Source organism: Polistes fuscatus, unplaced genomic scaffold (assembly GCF_010416935.1).
Source record: "Polistes fuscatus isolate 324 unplaced genomic scaffold, CU_Pfus_HIC Scaffold2, whole genome shotgun sequence".
NCBI classification, from domain to species: domain Eukaryota; kingdom Metazoa; phylum Arthropoda; class Insecta; order Hymenoptera; family Vespidae; genus Polistes; species Polistes fuscatus.
In genome coordinates, this window is record NW_025113096.1 from 7813097 (window position 1) to 7833508 (window position 20412).

General features: G+C 38.7%; 1 protein-coding gene across 1 annotated transcript in view; it reads left to right on the forward strand.

Moving 5' to 3' along the window:
- The first annotated feature begins 18946 nt into the window (after nt 1-18946).
- The window catches only part of LOC122516591 (homeotic protein ultrabithorax-like), a 115614-nt gene continuing 114148 nt past the window's right edge, over nt 18947-20412 (forward strand). The window contains exon 1 of the mRNA XM_043634527.1: nt 18947-19622. Coding sequence (XP_043490462.1) covers nt 18947-19622 — 676 coding nt within the window. The remainder of the gene's footprint in view (nt 19623-20412) is intronic.

Consider the following 20412-nt stretch of genomic DNA (forward strand, 5'->3'; position numbering starts at 1 on the left):
GCCGAAACTCTTGACGAGGATCACGGAAGCACGATGTGGAAGTGCGAAGCACGAGACAGTGAACTTTCCCGCGAGTGAACTTAGCTCTCGTTGTCGGCATCCTCGGAGAACGTCTTCTTGGACCAGGAGAAACTCGAGGACACGCGAAGCGCGCCGACCACGCCCAGGTCGCCGCGACGGCGGCCATCTTGATCGCGTGATGCACCACGGTACACGAGGCGCTGCAACCCTAGCAACCGTCTCTACTATCCTTCACTGACGCCATCGGTCAGGTATTTCTCTCTCTCATATCTCTCCACTTTTCCTCTGGATCATCTTTCTTTCCTTTACTATCGTCCTTGATATTACGAACTTTGTATATTACAAAAATAATATTCTATTCTGTCACGTGTCATGTTTTGTTTACTTTTGCAGCCTTCTTATTCTCTGGCATCGATTATTTCATTGATTATTTACTTACGTCTTGATATTACAAACTTTGCATATAGAAATAATATTCTTCTCTATTACGCATCATGTTTTATTTATTATCGTAGCCTTCTAATTCTTTGAAATTTCGATTACCTCATTGATTAAGATTGTATTAAAAATTAGAAAATACCTATTTGTTTTGTTTACAAACAACTTAAACGCACAGTCACAGACTAAAAAATTTACTGTAGTAAATTATCGAGGAAAGAGCAAATTGAAAAATTCTCCTCTTAACAAAAATATTCTTAATCTAAGAATAAATGAATTACTATTTACATATAAATATCTACAGTCGCATTTAAAATAAATATATTTTGAGCTTTTAAATGTTGTGATCAGTACGTAAGGAAAAGTTATATTTATCTAAACCTGTGGTGCAGGAATCTATTCTGCGGACAATTCAACTAAATCTTTTCTTAGATTCTTAGACTTTATTTTTAACTGTTTTTTCTCATTGTTGTAAAGCTCGAAACGCGTATATTTCAAAACGGTTATTCACCCCGAAAGAAAGAAAGAAAGAAAGACTTTTCTCTTGGAGAGAGAGAGAGAAAGAGAAGGAGAAATAAATAAATTAAGGTTGAATAAGTTGTGGCTCGAGTGGTTGCAAAAATACGGAATACATAGGTTACATACGTATTCGTCGATTCGTACATTTATTTTTATCGTCGCGAGTTTCGATAGCATCGCATTTACCTAACTACGAGAGACATATCCCCTTACCGGAGCAGCAAACCTATAAAGCCGAGAGTACTTCGGCTCGAGTTTCACGAAGTCTCCCATCTCCGAGCGACTTATAGACGTGTTATATATCAGATAAACGTTTTCTCTCCTTCATACTCCCTTCTTTCCAACCCCCTCCCCTTCCCCCGGCCAGTGTACCATATTTGTACGCAAGTAGTAGCAACGTCGACTAAGCGCAATAAACTTTCGCCGATCCGAGATAAACTCATCGGTTGAAAACGGCAGAGTTACCAACGATATCGGAATATCAGCTTTTTCTCACAATCTTCCAGATACGTAAGAAACGTATCGTACTTGAGATCGTCCGAGATAAATCTCCTTCTCGTCCCTGTCTTTCTATCTTTCTCTTTTTTCAGTCTGTCTCTATTTCTTTTTTTTTTTTTGTTATTTTTTTTTTGTTAGCTTTAATTCGGAGGAACGCGAAAGGACAAAAGAGAATTCTCGTAGAAACGCAAAATTCGATTCTCGCGTCGGGAAGAAGGTCCGAATAATCGACCGATACCGTACCGCCTCTACATGATTTGGCTTTCGACAAGGGTAAGCAAGAGTGGTAGGATGGAAGAAAAGAAAGAAGGAAAGAAGGAAGAAAGGAAGGAAGGAAGGAAGGAAGGAAGGAAGAAAGGAAGGTGGTGGGTAGCTGTGTTGAATACGAGTGGTCGACTATCTCGAAGTATCCTATATTAAAGGAGGTGAGTCGACTCCGCCTCGCGAGATATCGTCAGAAAAACCGGCCGGAATTGCTTCATCCGAGCAAGAACTATCTCCCGCGGTCAATCTGGATATTAATCAGCAGAGACACACGGCCAACGAAGAAACGCGGTAGAAGAAAGGACTTTAAGAGAAAGAAAGAGAAAAAGATAAATTCGAGAGAGTAAGAAAGGAGGGAAGATTTCAGGGCCACCGACAACAACGTGGCTAACGTCGTTGCTATTGCTGTTGCTGTTTCTTCGGCGAGTCTTCTTCTTATTCTTCCTCTTCCATACACGAACCAAGCAGCAGGTTGGAGAGAAGACATCGTGAGATGAATACACTAAAAGGGGTCTGAGACAAGGGCAGCCTTCGAGATTGGAACAAAAAGAGTGAGAAAGGGGGAAAGAGAGAACGAGGAATTTCAAACGCCAGCGGGAGAAGGGAAGAAAGTCTGAGAACCATATGAAAGAAAATAGAAACAAAAAAACATCAGAAAAAACAACAACAAAATAGAAAAGAGAAGGATTCTTTGATACGTCTTCGAGGAAACTACGCTCATGGAGTGAAAAACTCGAGAGAAAAAGGGGAATAGAAATTTCGTGGTTCGTAAGGAAAATCGTTGAAACGTAAAAAACTAGCGATTAAAGAAAGAGAGTAAGAGAGAAAGAAAAGGAATGGAAAAAATGAAAAAAAAAAGGACAAGAAAAAGGTATCGTTTGAGGCCATTCGAGAAGGATAGAGGGAAGAAGAAACGATAAACGATGAAAGCACACACAGAGAAGAAAAGGAAATGGTCGAAGACAGAAAAGGACTTGTCCCAAGAAGGAGGGACCTAAAGGGGCGAAAAAAAAGAAAAAGGGTCGAAAGAAGAGATAGAGAGGGAGTAACGGAATGGCGAAGAAGGGGGAGAAGAAGTGGGGAGAAGCACGTTATTGCCTCCTCTCTTTCTTTTTATCTTTCTCTTTCTCTCGCTTCGGTCCAGCGCGCAGGAGTCTCTCAGCGTTTCTTTAGATCGGGCACATTCCCCGAGTCTCTTCTTGGCCCCGATGAACCCCACTTGATGAAAAGCTCGCCGGCCCACGTTGTCACTCTTGCACCACACGGGCCACGCTACTTCGCCCTACTCGGCCCACGCGAATGGGATATCTAGAAGCATTAGTCTAACTCAATAATGCACGACTTCTGTTGCGCGATCCTATCTGAACGGCATTGTCTATCCGTAACTATATTTCATATTACAAAACCTGGTACGAGAGAGGTACGGAACCTCACTGTTGTGTATTAGATCTAGGATGTGTGTGTCTCACGATGAGCGAGACCATACGAACTAATCGATTTTGTCTTTTTAATTTACGTTAACATTTTTTTTTTTTTTTTATTTATTCGACCTACCTTAGCGTGTTTACTTTGATGTTTCGAAAAAGTTAGTAATATCTTACAACACAGATTTAAATATATCGTTCATTTTATAATCAAATTGATGCTCCTTCTTCCTATTTGATTCTAGTAGAAAATAAATTAGTTAGATATATTTTTACCTATCTCAATGTATTTGAAAATTATTATTTGAAGAAAATATAAATCAATTGATATAAGATTCTTATTATTTTAGGACAACCTTTTTGCTATAGCTCGTGCGACCCTTTGAGCCTATGAGACCTCGTTGTTCTATAATCTTTTGTCTAACTCAGTAATCTACTTCTGTTCCGTGATCCTATCTAAGTCTACCCTTTCTATTGTCTTTGTGATCGTGCGTCTAGATAATCGCTAGATCCGTACTTAACTGAGGTAGTTTATGAAAGAAATATCAGATAGTGTTCTTTGTAATTCTTACAGTTATCTTTGAAAAATTACTAGGAATTATTATTTTCGTGTGTACAGAATTTATTATATTCATATGATGTTTATAAGAAGCAAAATAAAATTGAATCATCATGTCGAGACAACTCATGACACTTCTGTGGGTTAAATGTTAACAATGCGTTTCCTCGTAAATCAAGCATCGTTTACACGCATTTGTGCATTGCACGTTGTTGATACAGTATAGTGAGCGTTATCGTGTCTGGCATGCAGCAACTGCAAAATGTTATTGCCCCGTTTGACACGTTGCATTTCAATTGATTTAGGTAATCTTATCAGAGAAGCAACAATCGTTTGTAGGCGTCGCAGTAAGGAGACAATACAAAAGCTTCGGTAATGTCGAGTCATTTTCTTTATACCTAATTATGTCAAAGTAAGATCTCATCTCTACTTAACGTCGCTTGTGATTGTTTCAATAGTCATTTCAATAATTTACATCTATTTAGGGTTATCATTTACTTTTCTCGACGGTATAACTTCATATATCAAATGAAGTAGTAAGAGATTTATTTAAGGAAAAAAAATTATTATTAAGCTAATTAAATGTAGATGTGGAGAACAAGAATATGTTAACATTAATGCAGGTAATAATTATTTTAGATTCGTAAGAAGCATATAGCCATTTAATTCATGCAGATGCTCATTAAAGATTGCCATTGGATCTTTAACGATAAAAGTTATGTAGCAGTAATCAAATCTGGTAAATATAGGTCTCACGAATACCATGATATTGCAAACTGGATAGGCTTCGTGTCGTCCGTATATTAAAATCGATTGTTGACGACGAGAGAGTCATTCGGTACATCTTTCAAAGGGAAATATATTTATGCATTTAGTGCGGTTTATAAAGCTGCACCTCGAGCACGTATAAGTATACACCTATCTCCCTAATCTAAAACGTCCTGACATCGTTCTGAACTTGTTAACGCCTAGGGTTATCATATACAGTGTCATTAATGCACACGCCATAGTATCCCTTTAAATAGGTATAACATCAACGACCACGAAATAATTGCATCGTTAAAGCGATCATTTCTACATGCTTGTCATCAATCTTGCATAATCCGGAAAATTTAATTACTAATTTAAACAATAATTTATGTTTGACAGTATCCATTTTTCTGAAATGTGTTATAAAAATAACTTTTTATAGGTTTTAAAAATTTTATTGATTATTATTGTTGAAAACTTATAATGAAATTAATTTTCGTATCAGCAATAATTTGAATAATTATTTATTTAATTTTGTTAATAATGGAAATAAAATATTTTAAATGGAAAGAATGGGATAAAAGTGTCGAAAAGAAAAATCTGCGAAGTAACGTTGATGAGTATTTTCAACGATTCGGGAAAGTAATGATCGTTTGACGACATCGAACGAAGTCCCGTAGAGCGGCACAATGGTTGCTGCGACAATTTCGGTGACCGCAGAGTCGAGAGAAACTCTAAGCCTATTTTGCATAGGATTAAGGAAATTGAGACGAGCATACCACCTGACGCGGTTTTGTTCAAACACCGCGGTATTCTCGTTTATTTGCGTAACGCAACCCACCTGCTTGCACTCGCTTTAAAGACCATCGAAGTCGATGGTTATAGTCGGAGAATCTCATCTCGGTTCTTCCTAACTAAGAGACTGGGATATTCAAATTTCCAACCATGAAATTCATCCATCTTTACGAAGCATCGCTGTTATTTTAATTAACCGAAAGCCGTTTCAATGTTTCCGCCAAACTGTGTCAATATTCAGAATTCCAGAAACTTCTAAATGCAGTAACTACGATTCATAAATATTCATTTGAAAGCGAAGTCGTTTTATGTATCAATTTTTATTTTAAAATTTTTTTTTGTGAATATGATACATGTAAAAAGGAATTTTTATTATTCCAACGTGTAACATAAGTATTCAAAGAAAAAAAATAAAATACGTTACGTAATTTATATCTGCATATTAAAATTGTACGTATAATATTAACATATATTACGTTTATAATAACTTCGTACTCGAATAATTTATCACGAATTAAGAAATTATGTCATCGTTGTTGTTTATTCTTTATTTTATTAAAAAAATAATCAAGGAATCGATGAAACTTCTTTCACAGAAGTTTGATAATTTGAATTCTTACTCGTGTATAAATGCTTCGCACTTCGGACGGAAAAAAAGGAACAGGTAAATCTTCGAGAATAACGTTGCATTTGGACAGCAAGGAGTTTCATGGTTGCCCATATAAATGATTGGAGATAAGATGGTCATAAGTTAAAAGTTGCCTTTAGTTATAGCTTATAGGAGTAAGAAACGATGCGTGCTCGTTCAGCAGCGTGCGAGGCAAAATGAATTATGTTTGAGCACATGTTATATCGTTAAAAGGTTTTTCAAAGAGAAGATCATTGACTTCCGTCGATAAATCAGCCATTATTTTTTTAGATCTAATTCGACAATCTTTCGCGATAATTAGACCATAATTATGCCATTCGATTATGCGACATTATTCGATGTAATTAATATGACGAGAAAAAACTATCTGACAATTAATACTAACTTAAAACTTTAGATAAAAATTACAATCGTACATATATATAGTCCATTAAATATTATAGCAATCGCTATCACGAATAAAATTTCTTCATCGTTCGCTTACCATACGTCGAACCAATGCTTTTACACCGTAATTCTATCCAAGGAGCATCAATATGTTACTAGCAATGAATTTTAAGAAAAATGATAATCACCTTAGCGGTATGGCGATCGCGGAGGAAAAAAATTTCAAGTGGAATTTCGTGTTCGATGTCAAAACGTACTCATAAAGCACCATTTCGCTTACGTAGGAAACTAATCCGATCTTCTCTTTTATAATAATAATTATAATAATATGAATAAAAATCAAAATAATAATGACGAATATATTAATAACATAAGGAAAGATTTTGTGAATAGTTCTTTATACGTTCTCGATCTCAAAAAGAGGTCGAAGTAATGGTTCTAATCAAGGTCGTTTCTACGAGGATTGCGGATGGTCCTTGACGTAATCATAAGGATAGAGAAATGCGTAATAACGGAGCATTTACAGAGGCAAGCACGGCGATTTCATTGTCCCTGCGGTTTAGCAATTTACGGACCATTACGGACGAGTCCTACAGGCTATACCAGGCATGAGATAGCCACGTCGTACCATCCATTATTCATCACCCACTTCTCTCTCTCTCTCTCTCTCTCTCTTCCCTTTTGCTTATATACGTTCTTCCACGTCGTCTCGTTTCTCCCAACTTGCCGCATCCCTTCGTCTCGAGTACTCCTCTCTCTTTCCTCTCTTATATTCCTCCTTTAAATCCTGTCTCCCAGAGCCCACAGATTTTTACCGTTAGCGTATTTTTTAATTACGCGCCGGTGCCGGTACGTTTATTCGCCGTTAAAATCTCACCGGCAAACGTTTCTACTTATTTTCTTTTCCTTTTACTTTCGTTCTTTCTCTTTCCTAAAACAAAAAGAAAATAATAATTAACAGAAAGCTTAGCAATAAAAGCACAAACAGAAGTTGAAATTTCGGTGATCATAATTTTGTCTTTTAATGGCCAATTCGATACGACTTTTTCATTTAATTACAAAGTTTCTTTATGCGAACCGAGATTTACTTTCTTATACACTCTTTTCATATTCTTTTTTTTTATATATATATATGTATAATATATCATACAAACGAGTGAACGAATAAGCAAGGTATTTCATAGATTAGTTCTGGATTCAATGGACCGCACATTCGTTCCTTTGAATTCTCTCCCCGTGAGTGAATGGTCGCGGCAAAAAGCGAAGAAAAAAAAAGAATTTTATTTGCGAGAGAGCGTATATAAGGCGAATGCCATATGTTTAAAAGGCAAGCGTGCTTCTTATGTCTCGAAGATAAATATCTCATGGGTATCCATGGGGAAGGCAGTTGGTAAGCACAGGTTCATCGGGCATTCTATGGATACAGTTTACATTATTTCATCCGATAGATGCTCTTTTCGGATATCTTCTGCAAATATTCTTTCTTCGTCTTGTATCGATATTCAAGAAAATGTTCCCTTCCTGCACCATCTCGAACTCGTAAATATTTCACTTTGTTTATTTATCAAATAATGCTTTTACGAAGGAGAAGGATATAAGGCCGCGTGCTGGAATTGTTCATTTTATATTCAATTGATAACATTGTCTTATACTTTTTCAATAAATATTATAATAATTTCCAAATTATTTAAATTACGTCTAAATAAAAAAGAATAATTTTGGAAATTATTTTATTATTATGTTTACCTTTTTTTATGACCAATAAAAATAATAATAATAATATGGTATTTTTAATAAGTCCATATGATAATAGTCTTGGTTTCGTATCTTACGGAAACCTCTCAAGAGATTAGATATTTCCGCATGAAGATAACCCCTTCAGTCTTTGGAGAATACGAAAGGAAATAGAGGATTAATATTAGTTCAAAGAATTACAAACGATGCGTTGTGCGTAGAAGATTTACAGATTTTCTTTTTGCGAAAGATAAAAAAATACTTTGAAAAAGCTTGCCTTAGTATAAATTTGTAGCAAAAATTTCTTATCGACGCTTTATCCAAATGATCTCTACGAGTAATGCTATCTTAAAATTCATTCCTTCTTAAGATTATTCCTCCAACGTATTTCTTTATGTTGAGACTAGATTGGAAAATGCCGCATAAAGAGAAGCACGAGAAGCTTCGCGAGTTTCTTGCCATTCCCTATTTGTTCCAACGTTCATGGCAACACTTTCTTGAGCTATTACAGCATAGAATGCATGATCGAAATGAATGAAATTTCAGACTTGCAATTAACTTCTAGGAGTCTCGTGTCGCGTCTTCACTTGACATCTACAATAGTTCCATTTATGTAATACCAACTTTTTTATTTTTACACAAATGATGAAAAGTATCAAATAATCGTAATGAAAAGAAATTCATGAAATTTAATGTTTAAATTAAATCCAATAAAAATAATTGTGCATTTGCAATCGTTAAATACATTTATTCCGTTCATCGTACTTCATAACAAGAGTAGCCATTTTGTCAACGTTCTAACTTCCACGGTATCTATCCTTTGAACTTAAAAACTTGAAAGTGGAGATAAATGTAGAATCTAAAAAACAAAAAATATGGAAGATTATCGACGATGAGCGGTTAGTTTTCTAAAAGGGTATCGATGACGATTAAATTGAAGTTAGGATTAATAGTATATAGTTTTGCTCAAGGGACGACCTTGAAAGACGAGGACGGTAAAGAGGGGCAGGTTGGACAAGATGGTCTTGGAATACTGAAAGAGAAGGGGCGGGGTCGTTCTAAAGGAGTATCGTCGCTCACACAAAGAGAAGTCACTCCCCTTTCTTCTCCGGCCCTCCCTGCTTTCGACCCTTCTTCCTTTTCGGCTTCCCTCGATCTTCTATCCCTTCGACCAACCGTTCCGAAAAAGATCAAGACTCCATAGAAGGGCTCGGTTTCTTGAGTGAGTAAGTAAGTGAGTAAGTAAAAGATAGAAAAAGAGAGAGAGAGAGAGAGAGTGACCTAAATTCAACGCGGCCGTTTTCTAATAAAGTTATTTTTCATTCTTTCCATTGTATTAAGGAGCCGTCAGTCGTAAGTTCCTTCTCGCTGTTGGTTCCCCCTTTTTCGATGCCCCTTCGTTTATTGTCTTTCGAAGGGCTCCAAGACTTCGAACTAAGGGAAAGGGCGAATTTCTTCCTTTTGATAGAGAAAGAAAGAAAAAAAAATATGACCGAGAGAGATAGAGAAAGAGACTCACCCTATGGGCCGTCGCTTCGCAGCTGATGCTCCTCTTCTTTTAATACGAATGGCATAATTGCGATCCTCGCGTGGGGATTACGTATAATTGTGCAGCCGAGAGCTATGCGATCGATAGCAAAGATCTCGCGTATTTTCCTACCACAATGGAAACCAACAACCACTATTCTTTCGCTATCTTTACTTATTCGTTTTCTTTCTTTGGGTAAGGATAATAAATGATATTGTCGAGGGAATCGTTTTCACATTCGCCTTGGACCTATATACCTGCGTTACCATCGAAAAGGTTCCTTGTTTTTTGCCATAGAAGATGGCCACGAGAATGGAGTAGAAGTATTGATATTGTCGTCGATTAAAAACGAATCTGGTTTTGTTGGATAGCTTTTTTGTACAATTTCAAAGCTAAATTATAAGTTATTGTATATTAATTAAATATTAATAAAAAATATTAATATTTACTTATATTATTATTATTATTTGCGAGGAATACAATTCTATTAGGGTGAAAGGTTTTTAGTAAGAATTATGTGAAGTTGGATATGAATATAAGAGATTCATTTTTTTTAAACCGATAAATGGTGATATTATAATTGTATATTTTAGAAATGTGTTTTATTGAAAAGGAAATGAAATTGTTATTACTCGTTTTGCTGAACCAACGTTCGAAGGATCTCGTTCTCGTAGCAGCAACAATACCTATTGCATGCATTTCCGCATGACTTAGAATTCGCACTGCGTTACGGAGTAGGTAGTATAGGTAGATATTTGCAATTCAAACGTTCGCCATGTATAATACGCATAAATCGACAAGTCTAACGGATATAGATAGGAGGTAAAGGAGAAAAGAGAAAGAGAAAACATGGCCGACGGAGATGGAAAGAAAAGTAAGAGCGACTGGACCGGGAAAAAGGTACATATATATGAAACGTGCATCGATCGTTATTCGATACCATTGTTCGCGCGCGCACTTTGGCTTTCGTGACGGTAAACCTCGCGTGTTTCATTCGAATAAATTTGAGGGACTTCCGTCAGAAGGGAAAAATGAAAAACGAGCAGAAGAAAAGAAGAAGGTCGACTCGGTCGATGATCAAGAAACTTACTCTAACAAACAAATATTTTTCTTTCGTGTTTTCGAAATAATTCTTAGAATATTAAATCAATTAAATGAATTGCAAATGATTTCATACGTTTCACGGTAAAGATAATCGCGAGTTACTAATAAACGAGTTTACTTTTTGTACCATTAGACGCAGAGTTTTTTTCTTTCATTTTGAAAAAGCACTCACGAACGTCACTGAGCTTCAATTAACAAACTTCTTTCAATGCTCCCATTCAGGGACACTATCACCTATTCTTCGGGAATTCAAGTTTCTTTTTCATCTTTCCAAAGCATTGAGAGAAAAAAAAAGCAAGTTAATCGGTCGTTCACCATAAGAGGTCGCTATGACACGCGAAGGAAGAACAAATATGGCACCGTTAGCATGCTCGTCTGCCGGGACTCCCTCTTGAAATCTTAATGTTGCAATAGCCAAGCCACAAAGACAATCAGTGTATTCGTTAAACAGAAAATCATTGTATTACTTGGAATCAATCGTTCCTTATTTGAAATTCTATATCGCGACATTGACGTATCATTTCAACTAAGTAAATAGAAATTGAATACTATTTCATTTAATTACATTCGATTATGATATATATGAGGTTATTATTCAATTTATAAAGAACATTTTTCTTATTTCAGATTACACAATTGCTTCTCGAAGCAAAGGACAGCGATCTCAGAGAACAATAAAGGAAAAACAAGATGGATAATTTAAAATCAAGGTAAGTAGTCGATGTAACTTAAGAAAATGGCTTAAAGAGTAGGTGTTTAATAAGAAAAAACAATGTTTAAAAATTAGAAATCGCGTTAGAAATAGTGCGGATATTTACTACTTATTAACGAATGAGTAGCTTATTTTCTCGCAGTGTTCGCATCAACGAGGATCCTCGAGCGATAGCTTACCCACACCTTACCATTAGCTTTAAGTGTTTATGGGCTCATTCATTTCATTTTATGTTTCAATTTGGACGCATTGATACTTGTTTGTTTACATGTAAACTACCACTCACTCATCCGAGATTCTTTAAGTTACTCCTAACCGGCTGTTATTATTCCCCATTGTCGTCACGAAACTGCATTCTACTTTCTCTCTCTCTCTCTCTCTCTCTTTCTCTTTCTTCCCCTGTCACACTCTCTTTCTTATTTTACTACTTCTCTTTTTCCTATCGGTCTACGTCTTGCATTGTGTATTGATTACTGAATAGGTGGTTGCTTTATAGTCGTATCTCCATTACTAATACACTTGTAAGAAGCTCGCTCATACGTATTTGTTCTATTCAGAGTATTATAAAACTTTAACCGATTTTATCTGTAAAGAAGATTGATTAATATCTATTTCTCGTCCTTGATATCGTTTTATTTACTTAACTTGTACACGATCGCGTAATAAATCGAAAGAAAAATACTCATTCAATTACGAATTCCAAGTTTCGATAACGATCGGTAATTTCGATCATTCTCGAGCGGACGTTTACTTTACAAGAAACAATTTCAATTGCAATCTTGTTTTCACCAATAATTTTCAAACCTTCCCAAAATGTATATTTTTTTGTCTACGAACGGCAGCTGCTGCATCGACTGTTTCTCGTGTGAGCTCGTGGCTTTTTAAGTAGCGACAGACCAGATCGACCACCGAACGAGTCACTCGACCGGTAAGGTAGGCCACTGTCAGCATTTAATAAATTTTAAACTTACGTTCGATTGAATTTATCTGCGATTGCGCGTAATATCAGAACGTGTTACGAGTTTGATACTCTCTTTTCAGTCCCTTGAATGGTCATCTTCATTTTATTTACCCTCATTACGTTACTTTTCATTACTTTTTCTTTTGTTCAATCTTTAGAATTATTCGTAACATAAAAATTTAAGTGCAGTGAACATCGATTTACTTTGTTCTTACAGTTGTCTTTTCTCCACATATTTTTGTTTTATCAGATGTTCATACGATATTATTTGACTTTACGAGTACAGGTGCGTTCGCTCCTTTAAAAGAGAATCAACGACACCGATAGCTTTCTCGTTTCCTTTTTCTTTTTAGAAAAAAAAAGAGAAACATCGGTTCATATCTTTCACAAATTTGGAAATAAATCGAAACATATTATGCGCGTGGAGGAATCAAAAAGGATATCTTTGGAGATATCGTAAGCGATAATTGACACTCCTTTTTCCAAGGATGTCGCAGTGCTATCGACTGCGAGAATGGTAGGGAGCTGCAAACGTCATTTTGCAGCCAGGTGATGCAACACGTGACCGCCAGATGGCAAAGAGGACATCTTCCTGTCCTTGTGTCGCGTGTCCCGTTGCATTTTTCTAGGATCGATTTTTAGTTGTTAAAATTTAATTATATTTTTATGTAGGTTATACAGACTTATGTAGACTTTAAAAACGATAAAAAATTAGTTAAACGAAATATACATCCCGTAATTTTTTAATCTTCTTTTTGAACTTATTGACCTCTTACATTGTATTTTAGCCTTAGAAACTAAAGAAAATTTCAAATTATGCATTAAATTATTCACTTTACATAAATTAAAAGAACCTATCTAAAACAACAATAAATAAATGCTAAAAAAAATCCGATAGAATAGAGCTACATTTTTAAATATAAAAATCTTCAAATTAAATTTATTCAATTTTAGATTATCGAAAGTTGGATAACTTTCTGCGTAACTAGGACTAAATTTTTCTATTAATTTAATTACTTTCATCATTTTAAAAAGGATTAAGTTTTTTTTAAAATCCCATACAATGTTTTCCTCATTAGTGAAGAATCTTATAACTTAGAAATGATCTTAAGAAAGCTAATGAATAATACTATTGTACCATGTATTGAAAAAAATGTAATCAGTGTCTGGATAAACGTTTTACCTTTTAAATTATTTTTTAGTAGACCGCTCTTAAGTCGTAAAAAATCGATCATTTTAAAGAAATTTTCTTTTCATTGTAATCGAACTAGCAATATTCCTACCTTGTCACGGCAATCTTGAAAGCAGCAAAAAATTCTATCATGAGTTTTAATTAGTTCATAATATAATTTTTTTCCTATCACACGTAACAAGAAAGTTTTTATAACAATCTATATTAATGAAGTTGTATGTAACAACCGTAAACATAAAAAGTGAGACATTCGTTGCCTCGTAAAGATAAAAGAAGACAGAAATACAAATTAATAGCATCCATTCATCGTATAAAATTAAGATCTTAGCGTTAATCAACAGGATAAAATAATACAAAAAATTGTATAATTGTATGAGCTGTTTTTATATTATATTTTATATAATACTTCATATCATCACCTAAATCAGTAATTTTATTAATAAGATAGCATTAAATCGAGATTGTCAAAGTTATAAACGAAATGTGCATATCATTGTAAAAGATAATTATTATCAATATTTTATTTGTACAGAGATAAATATAGAACGAAAGAGTAATAACAATGTCAATCGGTAAACAAGAAAAGCAATTATGAAATATCGGTTAAGAATTAACAATAATTTAATGAATGCCAACTAGTATCCGGTTATTCGTAATTAAATCGAATATTTGATGAATAAATATTTGATGACAATATGTCATTACCTAAAAGACCATTTAGAAGAAATCTAGGATAAATGGTTATAAAAGGTTATAAACGGATGATCATAAATATACAATGGTTATTTTAGATGCATTTTACTAAATTTTCTAAACATTTACACCAAAAGTTTGTTCTAATAGTATCATGCTAGCATTCGTTGAACAAGTGTTGAACAGGTATTCGAATATTCTCTTAGGAAATCTAAATATCGGAAGAATAGTAAGGACCATGACACCAAGATGGTTCTTCGTCCATTCTTCGACTGCTTTTTGTCTGGATCAAAAACTTGAAAATCGATTTAAACGAGAAAAGAAGCTCGACGGACGTATCCGAAGAAAGGAGATCATCGATAACGTATACTTTTGAAGAAAATATAAAGTGTGGATCGGCGCATTGGAACCGCCCAGACAGGCACGCCATTCTCGTCCAAGTGGCCCAAGTAAGTATATGTGTATATCACAGGTTGATCCCCTGAAGAGTTTCAAGGTAGACAGCAGCGTGCGCGCGAACGAGTAACGATGGTGGAGAAACGCGCTTATCTGAAATTCCGGCCCAGCTTCATAATCGAATATTCATCCCTGATCTCCCTTGGGAAGAGGAGAGAACTTTAAGAAGGGTGAAGGGAAAAAAGAGAAAGAAGAGAAACGAAGAATCGAGGAGAGATGAAAGAGGACAAGAGAGAGAGAGAGAGAAAGAGAGAGAGAAAGAAAGAAAAAAAGGAAAGAAAGAGAGCAACCAAAATGAGAGTCCGAACGAGCGGTACATTGAACCGACTCCGAAAAGAGCCGAAGCTAAAGCCGACGAAGCGGACCGATGAAGAATGAACGCTGGTTTAGCGAGAGTGCAGATTTCTTCGATGAGAGAGAGCGAAAAAGAGAGAGAGAAAGAAAGAGTGCAATAACCTCTTTTTCGCTTTCGTCTCCTCTTATTCCTCTTCTTCTTCTTCTCCTTCTTCTTCTTCTGCGTCTTCTTCTTCTCCTCATTCTTTTTCTTCTCGTCAGTCGTTACTATAGCTACGCCCTCTAATTTCAAGCCACCCCTTCGTCCCCTCATGAAAACCTTTCCAAGAGCTTCCTCATAGTTTTATTCGAGAACCCTCGAGGGAAAAGAACGTCCATCGAGCGTTCTTCTCCGCCATGATACTCCTGCAAAGATATTCGCGACTTTCATCTTACTTTCTTTCTTTTTCTCGTAAATGTTCTTAAGCTTTGCCCCCTCTCTTAAACGACTTAATTACACGATCGCATTCGGTTATAAAAGTCATTTTGAAAATGTAAAATTTTCGATTGGTTCCCCGCTCTCATCATCGTCGTCGTCATGACGAAGTCGTAGAACGAACGACGAAAGGGTAGGATATATTTTCGAGCTGACCGGCGTGCCGCACCACCGCACTGTCCGGTTCTGTAAGAATGCGGTCTCGACATTAAGTAAACCCCTTTAGTGGTTGGCCGGTTATCTTCGATGGCGCTTTAAAAGAGGCATTTAGGCCCATTTTGGCTATCCATAGAGTACCGCAACGGCATCGGCACCGGCACCCTGGCTTTCTCCCTCTTCGGAGGCACGGCTTCACGCCCCCACCATAACGGACACGCGCGCCCTACCATCGCTGCGAGGCTCAAAGGCCCTGACTTTTACGATTCTGTTCAAGTGGTCGTAAAACTCGAGTTTATTGCCGTCATGATTTTCAAGCAAACGGCCTGCCACCTGTCGGAGCTCGACAAAAGCGTAGAACGCATGGAGCCTCTTCATTGAAGAGATCAACAAACCATGCACCATCTCGACGACCTTGTGAACCTTATCTCGAAGTGCATCAGGATTTGCTCTACTGATTTCCTTCGCCATCTCTACGGATCTGAAACCATCTAGAAACTCGACTATAACGATTAGAACTTATCAAATTTCATGAAATCTCTTAAGTGCATAAAATAAAAAAGAAAATAAACAGAAGAAGCTATGTTCAAAGCAGCAATCACGAAAACAGGTGGATGATAGACCCTAAACATTCATAATGGCAAGTGAGAGGCAAGAGCCGAGAGCGAGAAAATAGCCTCAGCCGGCCCCGGAGAGAACGGCTTATGATGGGCATTACTCGCCTCGTTACTGAATAATTTACGAGGTGCGAAACGTGGGGGCGATAATCCAGCGACATTTACATCCCAATAAACACTCTTGATACTGACGTGGCACGTGCGCCTGCTACGGAGCGCCCCACGGATCTCGTCCCATGCGATGCCCGACCTTTACGACGTTTTAATTGTGCGGCCGTTGTCTAATTGGTTCGTAAAGCACCGAAATGCCTCGTAAAAGGCGTTTACGATAACATTCCCGGCCATTTCCTCCGATCTGTAGACTCCCGACCGGTTGGTGGCTGGAAATGTAACGTGCCTTTTTCTTATTTGCCTTTCCTCCCCCTCTCTAACTCTTATGTTATTTTTTTTATTCGACATTCGGATCATCGATCGAATGATTTACTCGAAAACGAAGAAATCGTATCATTCGTGTCGATAATCTTGAAGATAGAAGCCGTTGATGTTCGTCGTTTGGATGTCTGGATGAATCTGCTAGTGTTAGTTCGTTTCGATACTCAGAGGTGGCGGTACGCGTATCCCACTAACGGGAAGCGTGAGTTAAAAAGAGATGGTAGTAGAGGGGAAAAGCAAAAGAGTAACTGAGTGTAAGAGAGAGAGAGAGAGAGAGAGAGAGAGAAAGAGCAAAAGAGAGAAGGATAGAAGAGAGAAACGTGGAACAACACGCGCGAAGCGTGGCTTCGGCTCTCAACAAGAGTCCTACGATCGTGCGTTCGTGTGTGCATTCGGTAGTAGTCGGGTTGGCGTCTATGGTGGGGGTAAAAGAGGGCGGCACCTAACCAGTGATAGGCGTCGTTACAGGCCGGAACTACTTTCGTACGGCGTAGGTAGTTTCGCGCGGTGGCAACGCGGCATTTGTGACGAATTCAATTCTGATTGGTCCTTAAGCATAACCTCCTCCCTTACCACCTCGGTAGGTTCCCACTACTCTTACCCTTTTTCTCTCTTCTTCTCTCACGGCTCGCGATTTTCTTAGCTGCCGCGATTTCGCGTAATCTCGTCTTTTCGTTTCTTTTAAATTTATTTCATACATAACTATATAAATAAATATATATTTATAAAGTATATATTTTTTGTATCTTTCATTGTATTTTTTTTATTTTAAATGTCTTTTTCGTTCAAGAAGAAACGAGTTACGAATTTAATCTGGCGGCGGCATGTAGCGAAGTTAATGGAACGTTCGTTCGAGGGCGCTGCGAGTGCAAAGGAGGAGAAGAGCGAGAGAGAGATATAGAAAGAGAGAGAGAGAGAAAAAGAGAGATGGATTGCCAGTAGGAAAGAGCAAGTGTAGCGGGTGGTAGCGCGTGTAGGGAGAGGGTCGTTGGCAGTAGGAGTGGGGGTTGCTGCTGGGAGCGAGAGAAGTCGGTTATCGGCGGCAGAGCTGGCGGTGCCAGAATAGGATGAGGAGGAGGATGAAGAGGTGGAGGAGGAGGTGGCGGTGGAGGAGGAGGGGAAGGCGCGCGCGAAAGACGAGGAGGAGCTGTACTGGTGCGCTCCTCGTCGCCGCGGCGGCACGCAGGACCCCCGGAGAGGAAGAGCGCAGCGGCGGCGCGCGCTTGCGAGTGAGAGAGACGGTCGGAGAGAGAGGGAGAGCAAGAGAGAGCGAGAGAGAGAGAAACCAAGAGAAGGAATGAGGCGCGCGGTGCGGCGAGCAAGCAAGGGAACGAGCGAGTGAGCGAGAGATGGACGGCGGCGGTACAGAGTGGCGGTACACGGGGCGCGAGAAAAGCGGTAGTGTGCCGTGGACCACCGCACTGGCATACCGTGTTTCGTTACGACACTCTTCGATACGCTCTCCTACGTACTCGTACCACGTCGACTTTCAAACACTTCCCGAACGCACACGGTGTCTCTTGTCTCTCCCTCGTATTCAGTCGATTTCGAATCGCGTCGTTACGACGACGAGTGTTAAGTGTAGTGTGCTGACATCATCGAGACTTACCTTACCGTTGTCGTTACTTATTAGCATCGCTTTTTTAAAATAGAGACGTCGCTAGAAACTTTTCTCTTTTCGTCGCGTGCCACCATAAAGAGAAAGATTGACAGAAGGAGAGAGAGAGAGAGAGAAACGGCCACCACCGGCCACTAACTTTTATAGCCTCGTATTATTACCCTCCCCCTGCTTTATTGCGTCGTAACTATTAAACGATCATCCTTTCGAAGGTGTTCGAAAGCACAGATTGAGTTTAGCGAGATCGCTCGGCTCCTCGACCGACGCGATGAATATCGTTCGGCGTCGTTTACCGCCTACGGCTTACTGACGTCCCGCGCGACAAATACATCCCCTCTTCTTTTCCTCGATGACTTTTACGAGACCCTAAAAGCAGTTTAATGCTACTTCTCTCGTTTAACGTCGTCCCGACGTCGTCTTGCTTTTTGGCGCGAAACTGGCCACAACGGGCTGGTTAAGGATATCTACTGATAGAGAAAGAAAGAGATAAAGAAAGAGGGAAATAAAAGATAGAGAGATTCTCAGACTTTGAATCGTCGTTTGAGTCGGTAGAGAAAAAAAGACTAGAGATAAAGTAGCGAGCGAACGAGGGAGAAAAGTAGAGATTGGGAGAGGACAATTCTCCCGAGTGGCCGTGTTAAAGTGCAAGTGATTCAAAATACCCGGGATAATGAACTCGTACTTTGAGCAGAGCCCGGGTGGCTTCTACGGAAGCCATCATCATCAAACCGGTGCTGCGAGTCAGCATCACGATCCCGCGACAGCGGCAGCCTATCGAAGCTTTCCTCTTGGGTTAGGTATGTCGCCGTACGCTTCCAGTCAGCATCATCATCACACGTCCGGTACTTTGGGTATACACCCAGGAGGTGGTAGCAACACGAGACCACCACAGGATTCGCCGTACGACGCGAGCGTCGCGACGGCTTGCAAGCTCTATTCGACGACGCCAGAGGCGACCGGACACACGACTTCCTCCTATTCGACGACAGCGAGCAAAGATTGCAAACAACAAGATCAAACGACGGCCCATCAGAATGGGTACGCCGCGGCGATGGCCGTGGCCGCCGTCAAGGACGTTTGGCAGTCGGCGACCTCTGCTACCAACGGTCAGACCAATTCGGTTGTACGTCCTTCCGCCTGCACGCCCGAGGGCACGAGGGTCGGTACCTACGGCGGCCTCGTGGGCGGCGATCCGGCATCGAGTCCCGGCAACAACGGCACCTCGAGGTCCCTCGCCTCCACCTGGAACACCTGCAGTCTCAACTCGACCGCGAGCCAACCGGTCGCCACGCAACTCCATCAGCAACCCGCCAATCATACCTTCTACCCCTGGATGGCTATAGCAGGTGAGTCCCTCTCGTTGCCACCAGTAGCCACGTGCTCATCCTTTGACCTCGTTTAACGACAGACGAATCCTTTCCATTCCCGTTTCCCGAATAAAACACTCTATGCGTGATGAAAATGGGACGAGATTTTTTCGCCAGCTCCATTTGTTCAACGTCGATTGAAATACGACGTGTCCGTCACCGAACGACGTCACGATAACGAATTTATACCTACTGACTCCCGGGAAGGTCGTTGGAAATATAACACGACTGTTGTTCTCCAGCAATATCACAAACTCAGCGACGACAAGCACGTTCTTGCGTTACCTCGATAGAGAATGTTTCAACTCGTTTGCTAAAGTTGGATTCGTATTGATATCGCCGTTAACTTTCTAACGTTGGGACCACAATGTTGCCTTTATATCTGAAAGTAGAATAAATTATTATCATATAAATTTGAATCGTATTAAATAGTTTAAATAGAATAAAAAAATATACGAGTGATTATTTAATATTAATTGTGACATCGTGACAGATATAGTAAACAAGTAAAGAAAAATTGATAAAGCATTTATCTCACCATGCCTTTTGGAATAAACTTTTATCGTACACCTCGGCTTTGTCTGCTAAGAGTCGGAGAAAAAGAAAAGAAATAAGGGAGAAAGTAGAAAATAGAAAGAAAATAGAAGAAAAAATAGAAAAGAAAAGAAGAAATAGGTCGTGTAAACTATAGGAAGCTATATACATCCGGTAGATAGGTAGAATGGAGTCAAGTGCGTGTAAAATCGTTGGGTGCGCTGAGTAGAATGAG